Consider the following 23,031-nt stretch of genomic DNA (forward strand, 5'->3'; position numbering starts at 1 on the left):
TACAAACATGAGGAAGGTCAACTCCGAAAAAGACAAAAATTGGGCCTTTATGTCTACTTTCCACTCCATTTTGGAATCCTCCCCCCTGAGCTCTGAAGCTGGGACCCTGCCCCCTTCGCTACTCTCATGCTGCGCCATCCACCTGCCCACCCTGGGCTTTTCCTTTTGCCCATTGTTTGTGTGGACGCCTGATTGTTCCAGTGAAGAGGGCAAAAGAGGGGCGTGAGGAACTTAACGGGCAGTGCAATTCACAGATGCTTTGCTATTTGCTATTGCTAATTAAAACGTTTGCAGAGCAAGAAGTGGACTTCCGAGTGTAAGAAACAACACAATATGCTGCGACCATTATGAGGCTATAAAAAGAGTCACACTTTCCATAGCAGAGTGAAAAACAATTTAACTTTCTCTGCTATTGTCACGCTAAAGCGGGATGTACGTGCACACACATTTAAAAAACTCTTTGTACGTCCTCAAGAGATTGCATGTCTTAAGGTCGCCAGTCAGACTGGATCAAGGACAAAAAGTCGTCAAAATCAGACAAGAGATTAAGCAGTCAACTGATAAGACAGGAATATGGGGCAAGGTGCACACGGGGAGCTTTGGAAAGTCAAAGTTGTAAAAGGAGTACTTGTCTATATTATCAAACAGGTTGACAAAAAGTCCCCCCCCCCAAAACAACTTTTGGGACAAAATGGCAGGATGCGATCAGACAATGTTCATTTTGTCGTTACAATTCCAGTATTATTCATTTTTTTAAAAATGAAAAAAATCCTGCTAAAAAAAAAAAAATCAATTAAAATGTTACTGACCCAAAACTCATAAGCATGGAAATTGGTCTATATGTTTGACACCAATGACATAAAATTCCAGACCTATTCCCCAAAAAAAAAAACACAAGCAATCCTAATTATATTTTTTTGTGTTTAAAAAAAAAAAAGAAAAAAAAGAACAAGGCTCCTTATAACATTTCTACGTGGGAATTGTTGTAATAAGAAAGAGAATGTGCATGTTTGCAGGGTAAAAGTACAAGCGTTAAGAATAGCAAGGAGAGTCAAGGTCAAGGTTGTTATTAAGCTTGCGATGAGCTGATTGGTGGGCGGGGCCAGGAGGGGAAAGAGCACCCACTCAGGAAACGATGCGTCCCTGGTGTGGCTTCAAGCGATTGTTCCTATATTTGGGACATTCCAGCGGATCACACGGTCTGTGGAGGATGTGGGACGCTGCTGCAAATGGCCGTTGTGAACCGTACACGCCCAACCTTCATGCTTAAAAATAAATAAATAAATAAAAATTGTATGAAGCAGAAGGTGAACAGGTGCAATTTGGTAATTATTCACATATGTAAATCTAAGGTTGTAAATGTCATTGGAAAAAAACTTCAAATAAGTAAATGAATGGTCAACTATTTAATTTTTATTTTTATTTTTATTTTATCACTTCTAAAAAAAAATAAAAAAAACGATGCTTAAAAAAATGTGGTCAATTTCTACTTTAAAAATTTATACTTGTACATATTTTATTTATTTTTGTTCCCAAGTTCACCCTGGCCGAAATAGAGGAATTAATCAGGAATTAATTTTATATTAAATTAACAACAAACAGGAAAAAATAAATTAATGAATAAAAACAATTCTGCCTTCAACTTACGGGCAAAACAAGACTGAATATGTGCGCGTCGATACCCATTTTATTTTTTTTTTGTCATCATATTTCTCCCCAATGACGACCTTCAGCAAATGAACAATCTGCTTGCTGAGGTGTGACCAAACGTCATTGTGATGTGCCGAGGGAGAGGGAATGGGAGGGGAGGGGTGAGGATGGAGAGAGAGAGAGAGAGAGAGAGAGAGAGGGAGGTTACAAGTCGGTGCAATCGGACCTATGCCGACACACAACGACGGAGCCTCTCCCGCAGCGCACACGCACCAACGCACTGCGAAGGTGCTTGGGAATTCTGCATCGGATGCCAAACATCTGCAGGTAAGCATTTTAGTCGGCGAAGATGTTTGGCTTGTTGCGCGGCAATGACTTGCATTCCGCGCGACTGCCCAAGAATGCGTGCGCGCATGTCAGCAAGACGTGGAAAGGTGCTCAAATCCGCGGATTAGCATCGGGGCCGTCGGGGCGTCTGGAGTGTGTCGGATGGGGTCTGTTTTAGCGGTCACTGCGTTTAGCGGTGATGGATAGTTCGGAAAGGAAATCAACAGGTTTTTTTTTTTTATTTTGAGAAGGGGGGTGGGAGGGCAAGTAGTCGAAGGAGTTGAGCATCTGTTGGAGGTGACAGATTAGAACACTTTGGAGAATTAAATCGTTCAATGCCCTTTAAGCTGCAGGAGTGGCACACGGCAACGTGACAACGCACGCCGCTGACGGCTATTTCGGGACGAGGCTGCCGATCACGGTCAATGTTGTTGCGGAATTATTGACTGGCTTGTATCGTGTCCGTTTGAAAACAAATCGTCGGCTCAGGAATTTGTTGGAACTCTCTGTAAACACGCTTGACCAACTCAAACTTCATCAAACTTGCCAAATAGGAAAAATGAATCCCTCCGAATGTCAGTCACCGGCAGGTGTCCCTAAAACTGCAGCCTCTCCATTCTTGCAAGCGTCCCCCCCCCGTACTCTCTTCTGATCAGCAAAGTGGCGCTTGTTTGTGAAAGACTGCCGTCGGGTTCATTTAGATAGTCGAGACTCACTCATTGCAAAGCCAGAGAGGGGGGGGGGGGGGGGTGTTTGCACACTTAATGAAAGCGACCCCGGCAGCAAACGGAAAAGACAATCAGGCATAGTTGACTCTCCCGGCGTGAGAATGCGACAACGGCATGTCAATGATGTCTCGCTTGAACCCTCCGCCGACTTTCTTCTGCTTCGGCTCTGCTCGCTTGAGCAGCGTTAAAGCATAATGGACGGCAGGCCTGTAAATTCTCACAAGCTACGCTTTTTTTATGGCTCCTTTCCATTTGCTCTGCTGCCTGTCACGGGAGACAATACCTTAATTTAAGGCGGGGTATTGGATGAGGTGACAAGTTAAAAGGCCGGATAATGGCACACTGCGCCGTTGTTTTTTTTTTTAGGGGGGGGGTCTTGGTGGCGACTAGCGAGCCAATTAGCTTGCTGCTACTTTGAGGTGATTCCGCTATTTTATTAAGAATTATCATTCGGTAGCAATAAAGTAAATATTGTTTCAACTATAAACTCATTCACTACCAGCCAAGTAAAAAAAAAAAAGAAATAAAAAATTGGACGTCTATAGTCGTCAATGGCACTAAATGAGTTAAGGAAATCTGTCAATGTTTTTAGTTAAAGCTAACAACAACAACGTGAACACAGACGAGTGGACAAATTTGTTTTTAAAAGTTAGCAGCCAGCTGTTGAACATAGCCATGCTGAAATATTCCGAGAGACTGGCCCGACGTGCAAAAGAGAAAACAAAAAACTAATAACAGTCGACAGTCGGGCAACCACAAGGGAGGGACGAGATAGGATGGCGAAGGGAAGGCGCAGCTCACAACTCATAAAGTACAGAGACACACCTGGGAAATAACCACAAATAACACATATTGAGAAATCTGCAAATTAAAGGGTTTTTTTTGCGTCCGATGCAAGTTTCCAATTACCACACACACACACACACACACACACACAAGGTGAGGCGTAGTGAAAGTGAAACTGCAGCGGGAAACGTGAGATGGATAAATAATAGATAGCCTCAAGCGCGTCAACAACGGATCAACGATGATAATTTGCCCAAAAAAATGTTTCCTGCAATCGCCTCTATAACGCAAAACTCAAACGTGTGTTTGTGTGGGCGCACCAGAGAACAGCGTGTGTGGGCGCACAATGGCAAGATGCCCCGAGACGTTCATCTGGACGATCTTTGCACGCATGATCCAAAGCGTGTCGGTGGACTGCTTGCGTGCGAGCACATGTGCCCAAGAAGAACATCGAGGTTGCCTCGAAATTTCTGCACATGAGATTTGAAAAGTAGGGAGAGTGTGGGGAGCATGAGTTTGACCCCGCCTCCCCTGCCGTCCTCCGTCGTCATGCTGCGGTCCGGATTAAAGACTTCTAACTCTTCTAATGGGGAATTAATTTTGTTACGGTGGAATATTGGCGTTTTCTCTCCCACGCGAGTGTATAAACACATCGGGGATTAAGAGGAAGAAAAAGGGTGAGCCGGGGGTTTAAGGGGGGAGGATACAGGTTGTTGTTCTGGCAGGGGGGAAATTCCTTTGGTCCCCTCAGCTTTTCACTGAGGCAACAGTGCAGTCACTTTGAACCACTCCGCCCCCAAAAAATGGGAGGTCCTTTAGCCTCGGGTCTAGTCCGAAAAACTTTTTGGTGGGTAAAAGCTTTTGGGCCTGCGAAGTCCATCAGTTGCTCCAAAGGGGCTGGCAAATAGATTGATCTGGCCTTCCGAAAGTGTTCCTCTCACACGTGTCCCGTTTGTTCTGGTTTTCTAGGTCATTTTTCCCTCAACATGTAACCGTTTCACGACGACAGCATGCTTCGCCTCCACCTGACCTTGGCCCTGTGCTTCTGGTGTCTCCTTCTGGTCGACAAGCAGGCCTCAGCTGACGAAGAGGGGGTGTGGGGACCAAGAGAAGAGCCACCCCAAAAGAAAACCGTCGCGTACTGGTGGACCCCGAGCCTGCCGAAGCTCCCGTCCCTTCCTTCGCTGCCGTTTAATCGGCTTTTTTATCCTGCCGGGGGTAAAAGCGAGCCCACGGAGGTAAACGCAAGCGTCCATGAGGTGTCAGATCCAATCGATCACTCGGGGTCTGGAGATGGAATCATATCTGAAGTCACGACACTTCCCACCAGTTCTACTGGGTTCCGAAGCGGCGTGTCTGCGATAAGGACGGAAAGTCTTCCTGCAGGAACATCACATTCTCCGCACGGCACGAATGACAATGGCGCACTTGTTGCAACCTCTGCAACACATATCAGAAATACTCAGAATCCCACCAGGGCAAGCACGCTGGGACAAAATGAGACACATGGACACCCACCTTGGGACACAAGTCGGCAGCACCTCACAAAAGACGACAATGAGGTTTTACGTAAACTGCCTTCAACAATGGCGCCGGAAATCACAATTCATCCCGACGAGACGACAACAAACCCAGAAATGGGAATCACACTCACCCCACCCTTGACTCCCCCTGAAACCACTTCAGAGGAAGCCCAAGACTCAGCAGAAAGCCTCGCTAGTCAGAGGACAAGTTTGGGAGTGATCACAATTACCACCACCACCGCCGCCGCCAGTGGAAAGGCTACTGCCCCAAAAGCCGAAGGTAAACAAAGTGACATAAATCAATAGTGGCAGGATTGATTTCGCAGAGGTGATCGCTCATACACGGACATCGGATCAATAGGTGGCTGTCAAAAGGTCAGAGTAGAGCAGGGGTGGACCACAATGGGTTCTAAAATTTGACAGAGGGGCCGGACCAGGAGGAGATGAATAGAGTGTTTTGGTCATCGGAGAAAAAAAATAATAATTTTACATGAAAGCGAACCAAAGCATTACAAAAATATATGTCTTTGAAAAACCACAGCATTTAGAAAATAAAACATAAACAAGGTTTATTCATTTCATTTTTTTCAAGTTCGGCGGGCCGGATAAAAATGTTCAATGGGCCGCATGAGGCCCCCGGGCCGTAGTTTGCCCACGCCTGGTGTAGCGGTTGGGTCGATCAATAGGTATTTCGGACGCGTCAAAGATCTTGCTGAAAAGCGGTAAACGTACGATTAGATACTCGTCGACATCACAACTTTATTGACGAACGGCCAAAAACGGGTGCATTTTGTGACAACCGGTTTTAATCGAGGTGGCTCGAAAAGGAAACGAGTGAAAATGCCTTTGAAGACCAAAGTGACATTGAAGCCCATCCCCCACCCGTAGTGATGCTATCTGTATGCTTAATAATCAGGATACGACCCGCCTCCAGGTGCAGACACATCCATCATGTCAGGTTAGAGGTTAGTCCGGAAACTGATCAGTCAATTAATCGGGGATTACGGCAGCGTACCAAGGCGTGCAATAGTCCCATGGTATACTGCCGGAGAAATGCCAAACGGCAGTGTCGCTACTCATTTACAACATGTCGGTGGGGAGGGGACCACCCCTGATACGCCAGCGTATCAGTATTCTGAGCGCACACTCAGCAAAATCCTCCACAACTCCGGTGGGACCATCCGCTGTTCACCAAAGCTGAACATGCTCCCACTCCTCCCATCCGTCCCCTCCACCTTTTGTCAGCTTTGTACAAATCCTGACAGCAGCTAAGGTGCAGTGGCTGCTTTGAAAGCTCGAGTGTTTTGACAAAGAGACGGTACTCCTTTCAGGATAAACTGTCAGATTACAGTGCGTTGATACTGGGGGGGATGCTAACAGTTACAAGCGTCGCACTTACGCTGTTAAAACAAAACAGGATCGTCACCCAATGCTGGACGCCTAGATCAAGATTTTAAGGGCGGGAAAAGACAAGAAGAGAAAGCAGGCAGAACGCCGGACCTCGAGGAACAGGATTGAGAAAACACGAGCTGGAAGTCAATTATCTCCACCCAGTGCCATTTCGGAGTATTTATAAAGGTGTAATAAACATTTATTTCTACAGGGGTATTCCTGCGCAAAATATATGTTTTTTTTTGTTTCAAAATAGTCCAAACATCAATCCGATTAGGCTACGGAGATCCACACAAGCGCCTTGGATGACTGGCTGCATAAAAAACGGAGGCCAGGCTGACCCATTTGACAGAACTGGGTTAAGATACAGTCTTCCCACTCCAAGTGCAGTGTAGTGTTCAACTATTATTTGTGTGTGTGCGCCACTTAAGTCGGAAGCCAACCCAGAGCTTAAACCGATCGTTTCTTTACAGCTAAAACAAATCGGGCGGATGAGGACGGTTACACAACGGAGGTTTCATCGCCACTAACGACGTCTCAGCCGGGAGAAACTGGAGAGCACAGAGGTATGCGCCGTTGCCATCCCTTAAAGTGCATGAGTTTGCGTCCGACCTATTCACTGAAGGGAGGTCAAATCTAATTTAAAAACACACGATTGGGAACGTATTGTCAAATAAAATTGTCGCTTCTCACGGGATCCAACGCACAACTTGATGACATATGTGGCCCAGTTCGCAAGAGCAGCTGTAACCCACTTCTTGGACTGCTCGCTCCAGAATAGCAAAAGTGATCGCACCAGAAATAGATGAGAAATGTGCCACTTGTTTTAGAGAAACTGATCATGTTGCCAAATTCACCGCGTGAAGGTGACTCTTTTATCGTGAAACATTTTGTCGTATGGTTTACGTCCGCTGAGAGAGTCAGCAGGTGGATTTGCAAAAGCTGGGACACCAAACCCCAAAAGGGATACAGCAGTCTGTCGTTTTTATTTTAGAGCACACACTGCAGATGTGACCGAGTTGCACCCACAGGAATGTCATGTGACCTAGCAGCACACAGCAGAACCGAAATTCTGCGATCTGTCCTTGCTCTGTGGTCCACTAAGCCGTCAGCGCTGACGTGAGTGCGAAAACCAGTCAGGTTTTCCGTCCGTGCCTCACTAGGGTGGCATTCTGATCGCCCGGCAAAGCAAACACACAGGCCGACACGTTTCTGAGCCACACCTCCGCTATCGATGTTTGTTTAAGCCTCTGGTCGAACTTCCTCCTTTAAGTGACTTTGGTCTGTCCGGATGACATCACAGCAGCACATTGAGAAAATAAAATTACGGAGCTATGACGCCAAAAAAAAAAAGGCTAAGACGTATAAATACGTCTTTGGGAGGCGGAGACTATGTTTTTTTAAAGGTCTATGTATGTCTTATGGATTGAATGAGTTTAATGGGGTGAAAACACAACAAGATGCCAAGCAAGCAGGAGGCGACCAGAAAGGGGAAGGGTGGGAATAATGAGTGAGATCTGTTATATGAAACAATTAGTGGAACTACCCGTTATGGTCTGACGTACTCGCCATGTTTTCGGATCTATTTTCATGTACACAATTCCTGCAAAACAAAAGATTGGATAGCTCGTAATGTCGGGTTAATACTCTCGAGGTCGGGGTCCATTAAGGGAGCCTGGTTCTTGATGGGCTGCGATAAGCCTGCAGCAAAATGACGGATGAGCCCGCACACGACAGCAAAGAAGTGCTCCATTTTTCTATTTCGTCATCAACGTAGTAGTTCAATGTGTGTCTTGTCTTCAGGATGAATATGGGTAGAATTAAATCGGAAGTTTTTTTTTTTTTGTTTTAGAGACGACAGCGGCAAGTTCACAGAACCTTCAAACAGAGGCTTGGACGTCCAACCTGGCGAGTGGCGCCGTCACGTTCCTTCCAGACTGCAATAAAGAACACTCCGCTGCTTGCAACTTCTCAGGCGACGGGGAATCGACGACATCCGATATGAAGCCAGCACAAAACAGCACAAGCGCAAACCAGTCAAGCGACGCTTCAGCATTGTCATCTCCTCTCATGTTGGTTCCGCTATACACGGACTGGAACAGCGCCATGGCGGCCTGGGGCCTGGCCTGGGAGGCGCACGTGTACGGCGCCGGTTGCGTCTTCGCCATGCTTACGCTAGCCTCGGCACTCAATCTTCTCTGCTTGCCTCTGCGCTGTCCATCGGGTTGCGGATACTTCGCTCTGGTCAGCCTGTTTCTACTTGCCGCCGGGGGTACCAGATCTTTCTCGCTCCTGTACGACGCATACGGCTACCAGGACCGTTTGTCCTCCACCGAGGCCTCGTTGATGCTTTATGAGGCACCGTTCCCTTGCCTGACGGCAGCGTTCGGCTTGGTTTTCCTGCTGCTTTCCATGCGCTCCAGGATGCAGCTCTCCTACTCGGCCTTCCAAAGACCTTGCTTCTTAGCCTGTTTGGTCGCCTTGCACTTCGCCGCTGCCTTCGGTCCGGGGACCCTGCTGAAATTCTCTCAGCAGAAACCTCCACTTTGCCTCTTTCTGTCACTCATCTCCCGTGGAGCCTTTGTAGCCCTCGCCACCTTCCTCGCCACTGCGTATTTTGTATTCTACGTCTCCGTGCGGGCAGATTCCAAGCACATCTACCACCTGAACAACACTTCCCCGACCCCGGCCGAGCGATACAACCGCCCCTTCGCCGAGAGCCGCGAGTGGGATCGTGCGGCTGTAACGGTTTGTCTTTCCGCGCTGTTTTGTTTGGCCTGCGCGGGGCTGCAGCTGTACGCCATGCTCAATGCGACGGGTGTCACAGGGGGGGAGGAAGTGTTCCGCCCGTGGTGCTGGTGGGCTTTTCAATTCAGCTGCAGATTGTGCGAACTGGGTGTTTGCCTCACCTTGGCGCTGGTAGTGGCACAACCGGTGTACTGCTCCAACCAGCTACCGTCCGCAGGAAGTTGTTGGACTCAACTCCTGGCATCGAAAGCCCCCATTCTGCCGGGGAGATGTCAGTGGAGCATAGGACAGCAGGAGAAACTCGCCATTGTGGACAGGGTCGGCATCGGGGAGACGGAGAGTCTTCCTCTCTACACGCTCATGGACGATAGACTGTCTAGCAGTCTAAACGGGCTGGACTTCTTGTACCACAGCAACCGGGCTCTGGCCTATCGAGATCTTGAAGTCAATTCGGACATGAAGGACTTGCAGAAACTTGGAAATGGAGGCGGTGGAGAACCGTCAGGTGGATCTTCCTTTACAAGTGACTCCACGACAGACTTGAGGCCGCCGTCGCCCATCAACCTCCGTCGCAGCATCGACGAAGCCCTGTTCGGAGAGGCTCTTTTCCCCATGAGTCTCTTCAACACAACCACACCCACGAGGAGCTGCGACTTAGTCATGAACAATCACGGCGCACCCAGCCTCTGTTATGCCCGTCCAGATGATCCGGGCCTTTACCGGACTTCCTCTTGTGCAGACGTGCCGTCGAAAGCAGGGGAGATCTTAGCTGGGGGTCCTCCATCTCCATCCCTGTCCTCTTCTAGCTGCTCGTCTCCCGAGCGCTGGAGGGGGAGCTCCTCGTCCAGCTCCCCGTATAGAGCGTCCGTTGGGGACTCCTCACTGGTGCTCTGCCCAAGTCCGGAAGCGCAAGCTCGGCAGCAGAGCGACCCGCAGAGGCATTACCAAACGCTGGGCGCCGCCTCGCAGGAGAGCCTCGACCTGGATATGTCGTCAGAGGCCGACCGATCCGTGCAGGAGGAGTTTATGAGCGCTTGCAGACAAATCGATGCGCTCAGCATCTGCAGCGAGACCATTGATTTGTAACGGACAAAAGCGAGGACTTCATGAGAAGGGAATTCTAAGCGTTTCTCATGACGGCAGCTTTACGAGTGCATGGTCAACTCAAGCTGACGAATAACATTTGGTAGGAGCTTCCTTAAATGGTCATGAGTGAATGTCTATGCGGTGCCAAAAACGTCCAGAAACAACAGGTAGTTTGTAAGTTTTACACTTTTTCTGCCTAGTAAGTAAAAAGAAAAAGGCAAGAATAATAGCCAAAATAATGATGGATAGTCTACAAGTCACGTTTTAGCATTTGTGTATTATTTAGCACTTATAAAATACTACTGAAGTTCAATTCAACTTGAGCACAACCGCCTGGGAATACAAGTGAGCAAAGGGCGCCCTCTGCTGGATATTCGCTTAATTATTTCAACAAGAACTGCTACTTCCTGCTTACTAATTTATATCTGCAAAAGGCACAGTTTAATAAAATTTATTTGTAAACCACTGGCTGACTGCGGCTCGGTTCTCCAATAAGACATCAGACGAAAACAGCTTCATTTTTTTTTTTTTTATTTGTTTCACCAAACTGAACAGTGAAGCAGCTTCCCCTCTGCAGAGTGCTTTTAAAAACGATAAACAGGTGGTCTCCCAAAAAACAAAAAATACTCAGAAACCTAGTCTTCTCCATTCAGGATAAAAAAAAAAACAAACATGTCATAAAGTTTGGATATGGGGAACTATAAGCTTAAATCTGCATTTTTTTTTTTTGCTTTTTTTTTCTTAGATTACAAGACTTTTTTAGTCAAACCAACGCAATGCTTGACAAAGTACGTTCGCTTTTTGTAGAACCTGCGAGGCCTTAGCATAAGGCCGCATCAGATACTTTACACAACACGAGACAGCGATACAAGCGCGGTGACTTGTTTCATAACAGGTCCTGTACACCTGTCAAGGCATTTTTCTGGTTTAAAAAAAAATATATACAAAAATGAAGAAATGAGCATAACAATGTAACAGGCTGGTTGTTTTGTTTGTTTGCACTAGATTTGGTTTGGACGAGCCAAAAAGACCACGTATAAATACACTTGGCAGTACGTATACAGTTACAACAAAGCGGAATAAAAATACAACCGCGGTGGGTTGGTGGAAAAAGAACACGCATATCAAAAAACGCTTCATCCCTCCATCCGAAACCCAGAAGAGACTGTACAGCTTTTTATCATCAACTCATTCATGAAAACATACCTGATTATATTCAGTTTTTGGTCCCGTCATGTGATATTTGGGATCACGAATGCGTGGAGGCGGCTCGGCTGATTGTAAGCGGCGCCCGAGGGTCCAACGTAAACAAGAGAAGTCGCCCCGTAAAATAGAAAACACGACCACAAAGGCAGTACCGTAATTCGAGACTCAAATGTGTCGTGGTGGAACATCTGGAAACCCTGATCTGCCGCGTCTTGCGTGCAAAGCGCCCTCCGCTAACTCCCACGCCCACCCCACCCTCGGCTTGCGGGCTTGATGTCGGTGGAGAGTCGATGTGGAGATGAGCTACAGGTGGACATGGTGGCGGGTGGATATTGTCATTTAAATGTTTGGTCACTTTTTTTTTTTTTTTTTTTAATAAGGAGGTATGGTGGCCCATCCGCAGTTCAGTAAAGACGCTTCTCGTAACTGTCGAGGTGAAACGCAAGGAAAGACAATTAGTGCTGGATGTTTCATTTCAACTGCGGTATCCATTTTGATTACTCGTTAGCTGCTGCGTTAAAAAGCCATTCAAGCGCATGCGGGACTCCACTCAGGAGACCATTTTGTTAAAGGGCTAAACTCTAAAGCGTTGCTTTTAGTGAGCATTGTTAAAAGTTGTCAGTGTTAAATTTTTCAAAATGTTGTCTTAATTAATCCATACAATGATAGCCAATATTTTTTGTCTTATCATGGATATCCAATATTATATACCTTGAGAGTTTTACATCTTTTCTCACAACCGCTTTTTTGGCACTGATTTCTTTAAAAGTCCCCAGCAATATTAATACTAGACACAATTTTCAAAAATGCCATCATGGTTTTCATTATCGCTTAGTGCTGAGCGATATGGCAGAAAAGTATAGAGTATAGTAATTTAAATATATTTCATAATAACCAATATTATTATTAATTTTTTTTTTTTTAATTTAGGACCCGGATGAAAAAAAGGTTGAATCCAGGTCATTTTATTTTAACATATTATTTAAACTTTGATAAGTGGCCACAAAGTCAAATAAACTGGTCAATATGAAGACTAAATAAACACATTTTTATACAAAATTTGCTTAGTAGGGCTGGAAAAAATGGTACACTATATTAAGTATTTCTTTTAAGTCAATATCTATAGTTTTTTTTACCATTTAAAATGAGGAAAACAAATTTTAAAAAAATCTCAATTTCGCAAAACTGTAAACTTCACTATTGACCACTAGGTGGCATACATGGAACATGCTCAGTCATTTACATTTTTCTAATTTATGAGCACAACTTTATATTGAGATTGAATTATTATTTACATTATTTCCAGAGTGGTGATGGACACAAACAGGTCTTGAGCTCAACACCGGTGCTTTCAACTATCATAGCATGATTAGGCAGCGTCTGAAATTTATTTTTTTAACAGCAAAATGTGTTTTGCCACCTTTTTGTCATTTGCAGCAATTGAACACAAAATAAAGCACTTGAACTGAAAATTATTTTTATTAATTTATATTATTTTATTTATTTCTTTAGATTCTTTTCATCTAAAATACGTTTTTTTCCACATCAGGAGCTCATCTTCTTGATCTAAGCGGTTAAGCATAAAGCGTGCTCGGAGCTTCTAACATTGAACAAAGTAGTACTTACGAGTGAAGCCCGTGTACGCCTCCTTCCACCTGTGCCGACATGGTTCTCTTCTCAAACTTGAGCTCGCCAGAGTACATCATGGAGCTGGCAACACAGCAAATAGGAATTGAGCTGCTGTTGTTGAATTCGAAGTGGAATAAGAACTCGAGTCGGTCCTCACCGGAGCACTGAGAGGCTCTTGGCCCCGATGTCCTGGCAGCCATGTTGGATGCCAGCTATGAGGTATGGTACAAACTTGTGTATGGAACCTTTGTCTTGCACCGAGCCTGAGACACCTTGTGCCACCTTCACTGCGTCGCCCTCACTGTTAGGTCAAAAAAAAAAAACACCCATGACTTCTCCACCTTGGACTGCAATCCAACGTGAAGCAATCAACGTGACTCGAGCGCACCTGAAGTAACGTTTCTGGCTGCTAGTGCTCTTCTCCATGGCGTCGAGGGAGCCCATGCCGCGATACTTTTTGAGCCGCACGCCGTCTGAGAAGAAGTATTCGCCGGGAGCCTCGGTGGTCGCTGCCAGCAGGGAGCCCATCATGACTATGGCGCAAAAACAAAAGACGTTAAGGACATTTTTTTTTTTTTCATGAATGTGGAGGCAAGATGAGAATCATTTTTATGTTTCAAGGACATTCTTACCGGTGGATGCTCCCAGCGAGAGTGCCTTGACAACGTGTCCCACCGTTTGGATGCCGCCGTCAGCGATGACGGGCACGCCGAATCGCCGGGCATATTCGGCCACCTTGTACACCGAGGTCCCCTGAGGTCGCCCGCACGCCATAACTGCAAACGTGGACAGCGCGGTGACTCAACACGACAAGACGCCGATAATTGCGGCAGATGCGGCCTTGGCGACCCAAACAGTAAGATAACCAGCGCGGCCAAGAGGAGTCTCAGGACTGCGGTTGCCACGGGCAACCATGAGAAGGATCTCGAACACGGAGAAACAAAGTGGCGAGTACCTTCCTGCGTGATGCAGATGGAGCCGCAGCCCATGCCCACCCGCAGGGCGTCCACGCCGGCATCGATCAGGTTCTTGGCTTGCGCCGCGGTCACCACTGAGGAGGAAATGGGTCGATTAAAGCGAGGGATGGCAAACAAGAGTCATTAATTGGCCTGACGTGGAATATATTTATCTAGAGAATTTTTAAGGCCGCACGAACTTACCGTTTCCTCCCACCACTTGCAATTCGGGATATTTCTGCTTGATGTAATTGATCATGTTGATCTGAAAAACGGAGTTGCCTTGCGACGAGTCCTGGAGGGAAGAGACGTTGTTTAGTTTTTTTCTTGGGATTTTTTTTTTTTTTGGGGGTTAAAAGGACCCACCAACACCACCACGTCCACACCCGCCTGCACCAAAAGGTCCAGCCTGTACTTGTCGTCATCGCGGGTCCCGATGGCGGCGCCGCACAGCAGCTGCTTGCGCGAGTCTTTGGAAGCCAACGGGTAGTCGCGGTTCTTCTTCAGATCCGTCCGGGCGATGATGGCCACCAGCTCGTCGTTGTCGTTCACAATGGGGAGCTTGCCTGGTGTGCGGCAAGCACGTCAAGAAATGAAAAACATACAAACCAAGATTGGCGTTCGGACCTTTTTTGCTGCGCTGCAGAATGTCGTTTGCTTCTTTTAGCGTGACGCCAGCCGGAGCGACCACCAGCTCCTCCCTTTTGGTCATTGCCTGAAACAGCACGAGCAGCGTATTTATACAAAACACATTTTCATGTTTAATAAGTGTCCCTATGGATTCCCAGCACACACCTCCGCCAAGGGCTTGGTGTGGTCCTTCTCCGACAGGAAGTCGATATCCCTGGAGGTGACGATGCCCACCAGCTTTCCGCCCATTTTGCCCGTTTCGGTGACGGGGATGCCCGAGAAGCCGTGGCGCATTTTGGCCTCGAGGACATCGCCGACCGTCTGGCGTGGGCTCATCACCACGGGGTCCGTGATGAAACCTTGCTCGAATCTCTTCGATATGAATCGCATGTATAGAAATATGATTCAAAAATACATTTAAAAAAAAAAAGATGACTGGGTGGATGATGACTCGGTAACGCCGGCATACCTTGACCTTGCGGACCTCGTTGGCTTGGAATTCGGGTGTGCAGTTGTGGTGCATGAAGCCGATGCCCCCCATTAGCTATAAAGTCAGTGAGATTTTTTAAAAATGGAATAATCATAATAATTAAAGCATGTGAACAACATCTTACCGCCATTGCGATGGCCATTGCCGACTCTGTCACGGTGTCCATGGGGGAGGAAATGAGGGGGGCCTTCAAGGTGATCTTCTTGGTCAGTGCTGATGTTAAATCCTGACCGATAAAAAAAATATATATTACATAAAGTGAGATACCATAATCTGTTTTATTAAAATATCTAAAAAAAAAAAGTAAGAATAAAATGTAATAATTTAACATAAAAAAAATGAATCTTCTACACCAGCGTGTTATTCACATCGGCCACAGGGAGGCGCCATTTCATCAGGCAACACAAAGTGAATGAGCCAATCAGTCTTTTCTCAGTTAAAGTTTTCATTTTATCTGCCAAGTGATACTTGCCTCTCACAGTGGAGACAATAATATCAACAAGCACGTGGGAAAGGGCTGAATTCATTTTTTATCAGACGTAAAGCAGAGAGTGGGAAGCTTTTCTCACACTGTGACGGCGAGGAGGGAAAAAAAAAAAAAAAAAAAAAAAGCCATCTCAGACTTCCATTTTCGACCGCAATCACTGAGCTGTGAGATTCCAGCTGGCTGATGGGAATATGTGAACGTCCACACACACTTGCGCAGCACACACACATGGCCTGTGTGACATTTTGGTCCAGATTGTGGTGAGGGGCTACTTGGAGCCAAATGCGGATTTGTTTTTGCTTGTCAGGCGTGAATGGGTACACTGTATGGTGGTCTCGAGGGACACAACCAGATCAGGAGTGTGAGGTCAAGATGGAGCAATGATGGAAAGGTGACGTATGTAAGAAGAGGAGTAAGGCACTAAAAAAAGCAACAAGAGGAAGTTGATGCGTTAAAATGGAAGCAAAGATTGTTTCTGCAGCATCGCACATTTAAATCTATACTTGATTTAATATAATTTTATTTTTAAATTATCAGTTTTTTTTAAACTGTAGTTATTTGGAAAATGAATTTTTTTTATACTTTTTTTAAAATGATTTTTTAGTCCAAATAAAATAATTAATATTCCAATGATGAATAAAATTAGGATTAATTTTCGTGAATAATGTAATAAATTTTAATAGTTCATATATTAATTTTTAATCTAAATAGATGGTTTTCTTCCATACGGTTGTCATTCAGTCAGCGTATCGTCACGCCATCACTATGCTCGATTATCGCAGTGATGACATGTCATTGAAAAGGTTCTCATTTTTAACAACTGTTTGCTTTAAACTCATAAAAGAGCACGTGGCGGTGGAAGAGAGATTACAGATACCCATTAAATAAAAAGCTGCAACATGGAGAAAAAAAAAAAAACAGCGGAAGGGGGATTTGCTCAAAACCCCACTGAGATTATCTCGTCCGTGGCCAACCAGTTGGGAGAGGTGGGCGAGATGAGCAACTGAAGCAGACGGACGGCGACAGCGTGCTGAAGGGAACGGCGACAATTGTGCAAAAATAATAAACAAGGTTATTTCTGGTTGGCAGTCAGGTCTGAGGTTTGGCGTGGTGGAAGGGCGGGGGAGGAGGGGGGGGGGGGGGGGGGATAAGGCGGCAGCTTCACTGACGTACTCACCACTTCGTCTGAGGTGAAGTCAATGAAGCCCGGTAGAATCAGGAAGTCACTGAAAGACAACAAAAAAAAAGGAGAAAAATCAGAGGCTAACATGAGATAGCAGAAGCGGCAAAAGCAGACCTGACAGAAATGGGCTAAAAAATGTTGTTTTTTTTTTTATTAAAAAAAAAAAAAAAAAAGGATTACAGAGGAGTTTTATTTAACTTCTGATTACAATGGTAAAATATTATTTCACTTATTTTTTTTTTCACTTTTCAAATTGACTTAACATTTGTTTGTTTTTTCTTTCAGGGTGCAACAGGTCCCATAAATAGACGACTGGACTGTTGTGGACGCCCACAAACATCCGCGTGGAGACAAGCAGGAATTCCAGAATAGCATCTGTTTGCAATTAGCAGCTGCCGCAAAGTGCAGCTTTGACACAGCAAACAAACAAACAAAGGTTAAATTACGAGTTTGTCAATTAATTAACGACTACACTGGGAATGTGCCTTGCAGTTCTGATTTTTGCCGTGCTATATGATGGCGGGGAATATAACAAAAGAGGGCGGCTATAACGAAACTATATTCTGGTCTTTATAAAAGCACCAGTCACTTTATTTTTTTTAATCATTAGAATAAATAGAAATACTAAAAAGCATTTTTTTAAATTTCAAAAAATATTTTAAAAAATTTCTTCATTATTGTCATTAATTAATAATTAATTACTGTATTAAATTAAGACATTAAAATATTCATCAATAGACAGTTTAAGAGAATAAGGAGTCATTTAATTTTTTTTTTTAAATCAACACTCAATTTGTTAAGATTAAATGTCAACTTGAGCAAAATTCAACCCAGTGAATATTTTGTATTAATTCAATGTTTTCTTTTTGCTCTTTGAGTGACTTGAGGCTCCAAAAGAAACTGTTCAACCAAGCACGTAAGACTTTCAAAATTCCGTAAAAACGGGAAAGCCGACAAAGTTGCCATTTTTTTTTTTTACATTTATGGCAGTCATAACCCAATTCTGGCCATTTTAAGAATTCCCGGTGCAATGCGACCTGTGTGAACCAACAAGTCCATAAAAAAAAACTTCAAATGCAGTGTGGTGAGGAGTCAAGAAGCCGGTCGTTTAGTCACATCCATAAAAGCCTAAAAAAACAAAACAAATATTTGACTTTATGGCACGTCAGTCCAGAGGGCGTTTCTCCTGGAGGCCATCTCGGGATACAAATCGCCATTTTTGAGGTGAAATAACAGCACGGCGGCTGGCTAGGCTTTCTAATAAACTTTGGACAGGGATGGCTGGCATTTCACACACCCGCCGCTATGTCACGCACTTTTTTTGAAAGTACTCTCACATGATTTGAATTGGGACCGTCATGTGAGTGGCCTCGGAGGAGGCCGTGATGCGCGCGATTAAGTTGAGCTAATGGGAAGATCAGCGCGTTATCTTCCGATGGTCGCTAAAATGCGACCCCGTGAATTGTTACGGAATGGTTTTGCTCTCACACTTTTTCCTTTTCCAATTATCTAAGTGAACAGAATGAGCTCGTCGTCCAGTTTGGTGACCCAAAGAATTTGAATGGTGCGGCAGCGACTAGCATCTTCTTGGTGAATGTAACACGTATGTAATTCATAGCGATAGTGTAATTCACACTAGAACTCAATTCCATTTTTTTTTTTTCCCCAAATACCACCTGGGCCTCTTTTGTGATTGGATATAAATCGGATATGTATACGATGCATCACACGCATCAGACCGACATGTCACAAAAAGCTCATCATGCGCTAGGCGGGGGCGTGAATGACGAAATAAAAAGATCGGATTAAGCAAATAAAAAAAAATAAAAAATACAATACATGCCTGCAGTGTGAACATAGCGTAATTCAAGTTTACCTCAAGTCGCTGACCTCACCGGAAAACCAGTTTGCTTTGAATTTTTTCCTCAAATACGCTTAATTTGTTCCTCCTTGAGAGGTTCCGCTGTAAAGTTGTTCATCCCATGATGACCGATTCCTGATTAAAATGTGCGCTCTCATTCGGCGCGTCGTCACCGTGTGATTGACCTCAAGGAAATTAGTCTCGTCTTTATCAGGACAATCAAGATCATTCGGTATACAGTTTCTACTCACTTGTAAGTCAACCCATCTCCTTTAGAGCATAGCTCTTCAGCCGTTTGACCGTCCGAGTGTTGGTCACATCTGCTGGTTCAGAACGTGTTGGCCATTACAAAGCGCGACGTGGCGACACACGTGTCAACGTGTGCCTTTCCAAAGCGAGGTGGAGGAGAGAGGAGAGGGGGGGGGGGTTTTGACGTCTTACTTGTATGTGAGGCCGTCACCGATGGAGAAGAGCTGCTGCGCCGAGAGTCCGTCCTCCGGGACGTAGCCGGTGCCACCGCTGATTAAATAATCTGCCATGCTGGATCAGAAAAAAGAAATAGATTAGGAAGATTCATTATGGTAGTAGGTATGATGCGATTTAGTTTTCTGACGATATCAAAATAGGCCTTATCGTTATTTTTTGTTACGATCGCCTGCGATGCTGATATTGTTCCGGTTTTTGATTGCCGTCAAGCTTCCTGCCCAAGGTGAGTCAATCGGGTGTTAGACACATCAAAGTTTTTGGGAAACATCTCGAGGCAGGCAGTCAGTTATCAAGCAAGAAAGCACAAATGTCTCAAGAACCAAGCACGCGCAGTCTCTTGATGATCATACATAGAACAAACACGTGCTGACCAGAGGATAAAAGAACCTGTCAACATTGCAGCGTTGCAGTTGTGATGCGGGAGAACCATGTGACATAAAAAAAAATAAAAAAATCATTATTCGCTAATTAATATGTATATTCAGATATTTGGGAAAATGCCAAATTTGATTTGGGCGATGCTTATTAAATAGGCTGGCGGGTGACTTGCATTGCCGGCGAGCAAATATTAGCATCCTGCTCCGAAGCGTGCGCTTTAAAAGGCTACATAACATCAGATGACATTTAAAAATAGCTTCAATATTCAGGACGAATTGACGGACAGGTCTGTTTGCTTCATACATATTTAGCTTTAATTTGAGCACAATTTTTAAACGGAGGAGGGCAGTGATGCTATTTTAGTGTGAAGCTGTGGGGAAATGTTTTGAGAATGACAAAATTTTCACAAAATCTTCTGCCATTTTTTATGATGCCAATTTAAATGACCTCCAAAATGTTATGAAAAGAGATCATATAAATTTAAATTAATTGCAAAGTCCCTGTGAGCCATAAAAATGAACTTATTGGATCCATGACTCAGAAACTCCCATTGAGAACTTGAGCTCAATCCTCAAGAGGCGGGTAGACAAACAAAAACTGATAAATTCCGACAAACTCATGCAATAAAGGGCTGCAATCAGTCAAGATATGGCCCGGAAGTTAATTGACAACAAGCCAGGTCTTGAAAAAGAATTGTAAACACTGAAAATATGAACCAGACTTTGTGAAAACTAATATTTGTGTCATTCTCAAAACTTTTGGCCTCATGTGTTCTTCAGCACAAAGATGAGTCGTGACCTAGCCAACGTGGAGAGTGACGCTTAGGACACATTTAGAATGTTGTTAATACATTCTGAGGAGGGCAATTCCAAAAATCAGGTATGACATTTAATTGCAATAACATGGCGAAACTTCCAAAAGCATTTAGAAGTGGTAACTTACATCGCATAAATAGCAGTGTAAATAACAATAGTGGGCGAAAGCCAACACGACATTAAAATGTTATTATGCAAGCACTGACAGTCAGTTGCACGTCATATTTGGTGTTAAAAGTGCACGCGGAGCAACATTTTTTTGTCAGTGCACACACCGATAGGGATGCATGTGGAGACAGTTAGCCGTTAGCATTGGCGACACGCCACTGTTCTTAATCGAACGTGCGCGCGCCATGTCCTGGCTAGTGTCAACTCGTCCGTGTTGTTTTTGTTACTTTTTTTTAGTTGCGGGCGTGTAAGAGTTTTTATTTAACCGGTTCCAGATCACCGGATCGCTTGTGAGTTCACCCAAAGATGCAAAGCGAGTGAAATGTGGAGCGAGGATGCTAACAGGCATGCTAATGTCGGCGTGAGTTTACCTTGAAGAAGAAACAAGAGCAGATACGTCGCACGGTGGCTCCCAAAAAAAAGTGAGTTAAAACAAAAAAAGGACGGCAAAACTGGAGAGTGGTTGCCGTTACTTTGTGCCACGGTGCAGGGTTGGAGAATATGTATCAGCCGCCGCCTCGTACGTCCCCTTTCCGCGTGGAGGCGTGTTCAATTCCGCGCGTGTTGCTGCTGCTGCGGCGCACCACACGCCGTTCGGCTGTGACGTCACGGGCATGCGTACACGTGGAGGGATTTTTTTATTGTGCTGATATGGGGACGGACTGGGTGGTTAAATCCAGACCACCACTCTGACAATAATTAAATTCAAATGTAAAATAATATTTTTTTTATATAAACTAACCATAAAACTACGTTAAAAACATTTATTTGGCCAAGGGACAAATTTACATGAGAAAAATCAAATGGCTTACTTAAAAAAAAAAAAACGTCTTTACTGAAATAATGACGTCCTTGTCTAAATTTACTCACGAATTGCTCTGTGTGAAATGTGGGCAGACAATTTTATGAATAACAGGTAGAGATACAGTTTAATTGTAACTTCTGCCCTCTAGTGGACCAACATTTAATTATTCCGCCTGTCACTACATCTCGTTTGCATAGATAGACAAATATATATTATGAGACCATTTTTTTTAATCTCATTTGCAGAATGAGTTGATTTCCTCATGCAGAGAAATGTACAATGTTACTAAAGTGAATGTGGAAACGTCTACATGCGTGCACTGAGGAGAAAGTTATGCAAAGATTAATTGAGCGCCATTCTCTTGCCATAAAAGTGAGGGTGAGGTGACTAGGAGGGATTTGATTTGATTTGAATGGCTGAAAGTGGGTCAGTGGCCATACGGCTCAGTGGTTCCTTTTCCCGAGCCTGCTTGGGATTGCCCCGCGGTGATCCAGGAGAGCCCTATTTTTAAAAGCTCGTACTAAGTCTTGTTTTTGTTAGCATCAGGCGCCAAGCGAGGGCAGCTATTATCCGCGTGGCCGCCGGAGCGCAAAACCTCGGATCGGAAAGTCCTACCTCTCCGGGCCCAGCCCCGCTTGGATGCGGGTGGCGCTGTAGCGCTGCGCCGCCGTCTCGTGCCGGACGTAGTGCTCCCCTCGGGTGCGCCCGTCTCCCGACATCCTCCTCTGCTCCACCTGTTGCCCCTCGTAGATCTCCATCTCCGCTTCGAGTTAGATGTCCGACTCCTTTGCAAAGCGTAGGCTACATTTAGAATTCAACGTGTGACAACCTTGAAAGTTGTTGCCCAACTATTCTTATCTGGCAGCAGCAGTAGATGTTCCCATGCAGCGAGGACTCACAGGATGCACCTGCCTTGGAAAGAGACAACAGGCGTGTCGGCGGGGGGCGTCGCCAAGGAGATTCTCCCAGAGAGCGGGTGTCACCGTGGTAATGTTAAGCCAGCGCCACGTCATCGGCCAGAGTTGCGGGTCGGCGTAATGGGGGGAAACGGGACAAAGCAAAGCCAGGCCCTGGAGGGAAGAGAGCGAGACACGAGAGTTGCGAAGCCATATAATCCAGACAAAGAGGATTTCATCATGAAGATGAGCATTTTGTTTTTTTATACAGTGATGCCCTTATGCAGTCACATGACACCACTACCAATTTTAGAACTTGACTTTAAATCTCCAACATGTGCAACCTCCACATTGTGTGTTATTCAAACTTTACAAACACTTTACTACGACCACCTGCAGGTGACGGTGACAGTTAAGATGGAAAATCCTCTTAAAGCCCTTCACCACATGCTAACGTACCGGATGAGACCTGCCTGGTCGTCTCGACATGAAAGGCGGGACATCACATGCAGACTGAATGGGGGACGAGCCGGCTTCAATGAAAGCGGACACACACACACGAGCACACGCGCGCTATGAATTTGCTTTAATGGCCGTCATGTGCGCGGTGTGGACGCGGTCACGAGGAGCCATGCCGACAAAATTTAAAAGCGAATTAAGTGTAGCTCCCACGTACACAGGTTTCATTATTTTTGAACGATACTAAGGGATTTTAAATTACGCATGTATTTTCTAATTTTTTTCCACTATTTTATCTTTATTTCTAAAATTATTAGACCAAATGGATGATTCGGTTCTACC

At 45.1% G+C, this 23,031-nt stretch overlaps 2 protein-coding genes across 7 annotated transcripts; one reads left to right on the plus strand and one right to left on the minus strand.

The window, feature by feature from the left end:
- Positions 1-1,854: 1,854 nt before the first annotated feature.
- Positions 1,855-10,646, plus strand: prrt4b (proline rich transmembrane protein 4b). Its single transcript, XM_088288268.1, has 4 exons — positions 1,855-1,977; positions 4,461-5,294; positions 6,880-6,972; positions 8,259-10,646. The coding sequence occupies exons 2-4, from the start codon at positions 4,502-4,504 to the stop codon at positions 10,238-10,240; spliced, it is 2,868 nt and encodes a 955-aa protein (XP_088144394.1). The 5' UTR covers positions 1,855-1,977; positions 4,461-4,501; the 3' UTR covers positions 10,241-10,646.
- Positions 10,647-10,758: 112 nt separating this feature from the next.
- impdh1b (IMP (inosine 5'-monophosphate) dehydrogenase 1b) lies at positions 10,759-22,425 on the minus strand. Of its 6 annotated transcripts, XM_088288298.1 has the most exons (17): positions 22,234-22,425; positions 21,950-22,119; positions 19,124-19,222; positions 18,934-19,005; positions 16,816-16,864; positions 15,276-15,377; positions 15,131-15,205; positions 14,827-15,033; positions 14,659-14,746; positions 14,398-14,597; positions 14,236-14,326; positions 14,031-14,126; positions 13,708-13,851; positions 13,464-13,608; positions 13,233-13,376; positions 13,073-13,156; positions 10,759-11,872 (listed from the first exon to the last, which is right to left on the minus strand). In XM_088288298.1, the coding sequence occupies exons 2-17, from the start codon at positions 22,090-22,092 to the stop codon at positions 11,851-11,853; spliced, it is 1,761 nt and encodes a 586-aa protein (XP_088144424.1). In that variant the 5' UTR covers positions 22,093-22,119; positions 22,234-22,425; the 3' UTR covers positions 10,759-11,850. The 6 variants fall into 6 exon arrangements, with proteins under 6 accessions (XP_088144424.1, XP_088144425.1, XP_088144428.1 ...); XM_088288299.1 differs by having other exon boundaries at positions 18,934-19,002; positions 21,950-22,424; XM_088288302.1 differs by lacking the exons at positions 21,950-22,119; positions 22,234-22,425 and adding an exon at positions 20,901-21,365 and having other exon boundaries at positions 18,934-19,002.
- Between the last annotated feature and the right edge of the window lie 606 nt (positions 22,426-23,031).

The sequence above is a fragment of the Idiotropiscis lumnitzeri genome, chromosome 2 (assembly GCF_059441095.1).
Source record: "Idiotropiscis lumnitzeri isolate Australia: NSW breed Sydney's pygmy pipehorse chromosome 2, RoL_Ilum_1.0, whole genome shotgun sequence".
NCBI lineage: Eukaryota > Metazoa > Chordata > Actinopteri > Syngnathiformes > Syngnathidae > Idiotropiscis > Idiotropiscis lumnitzeri.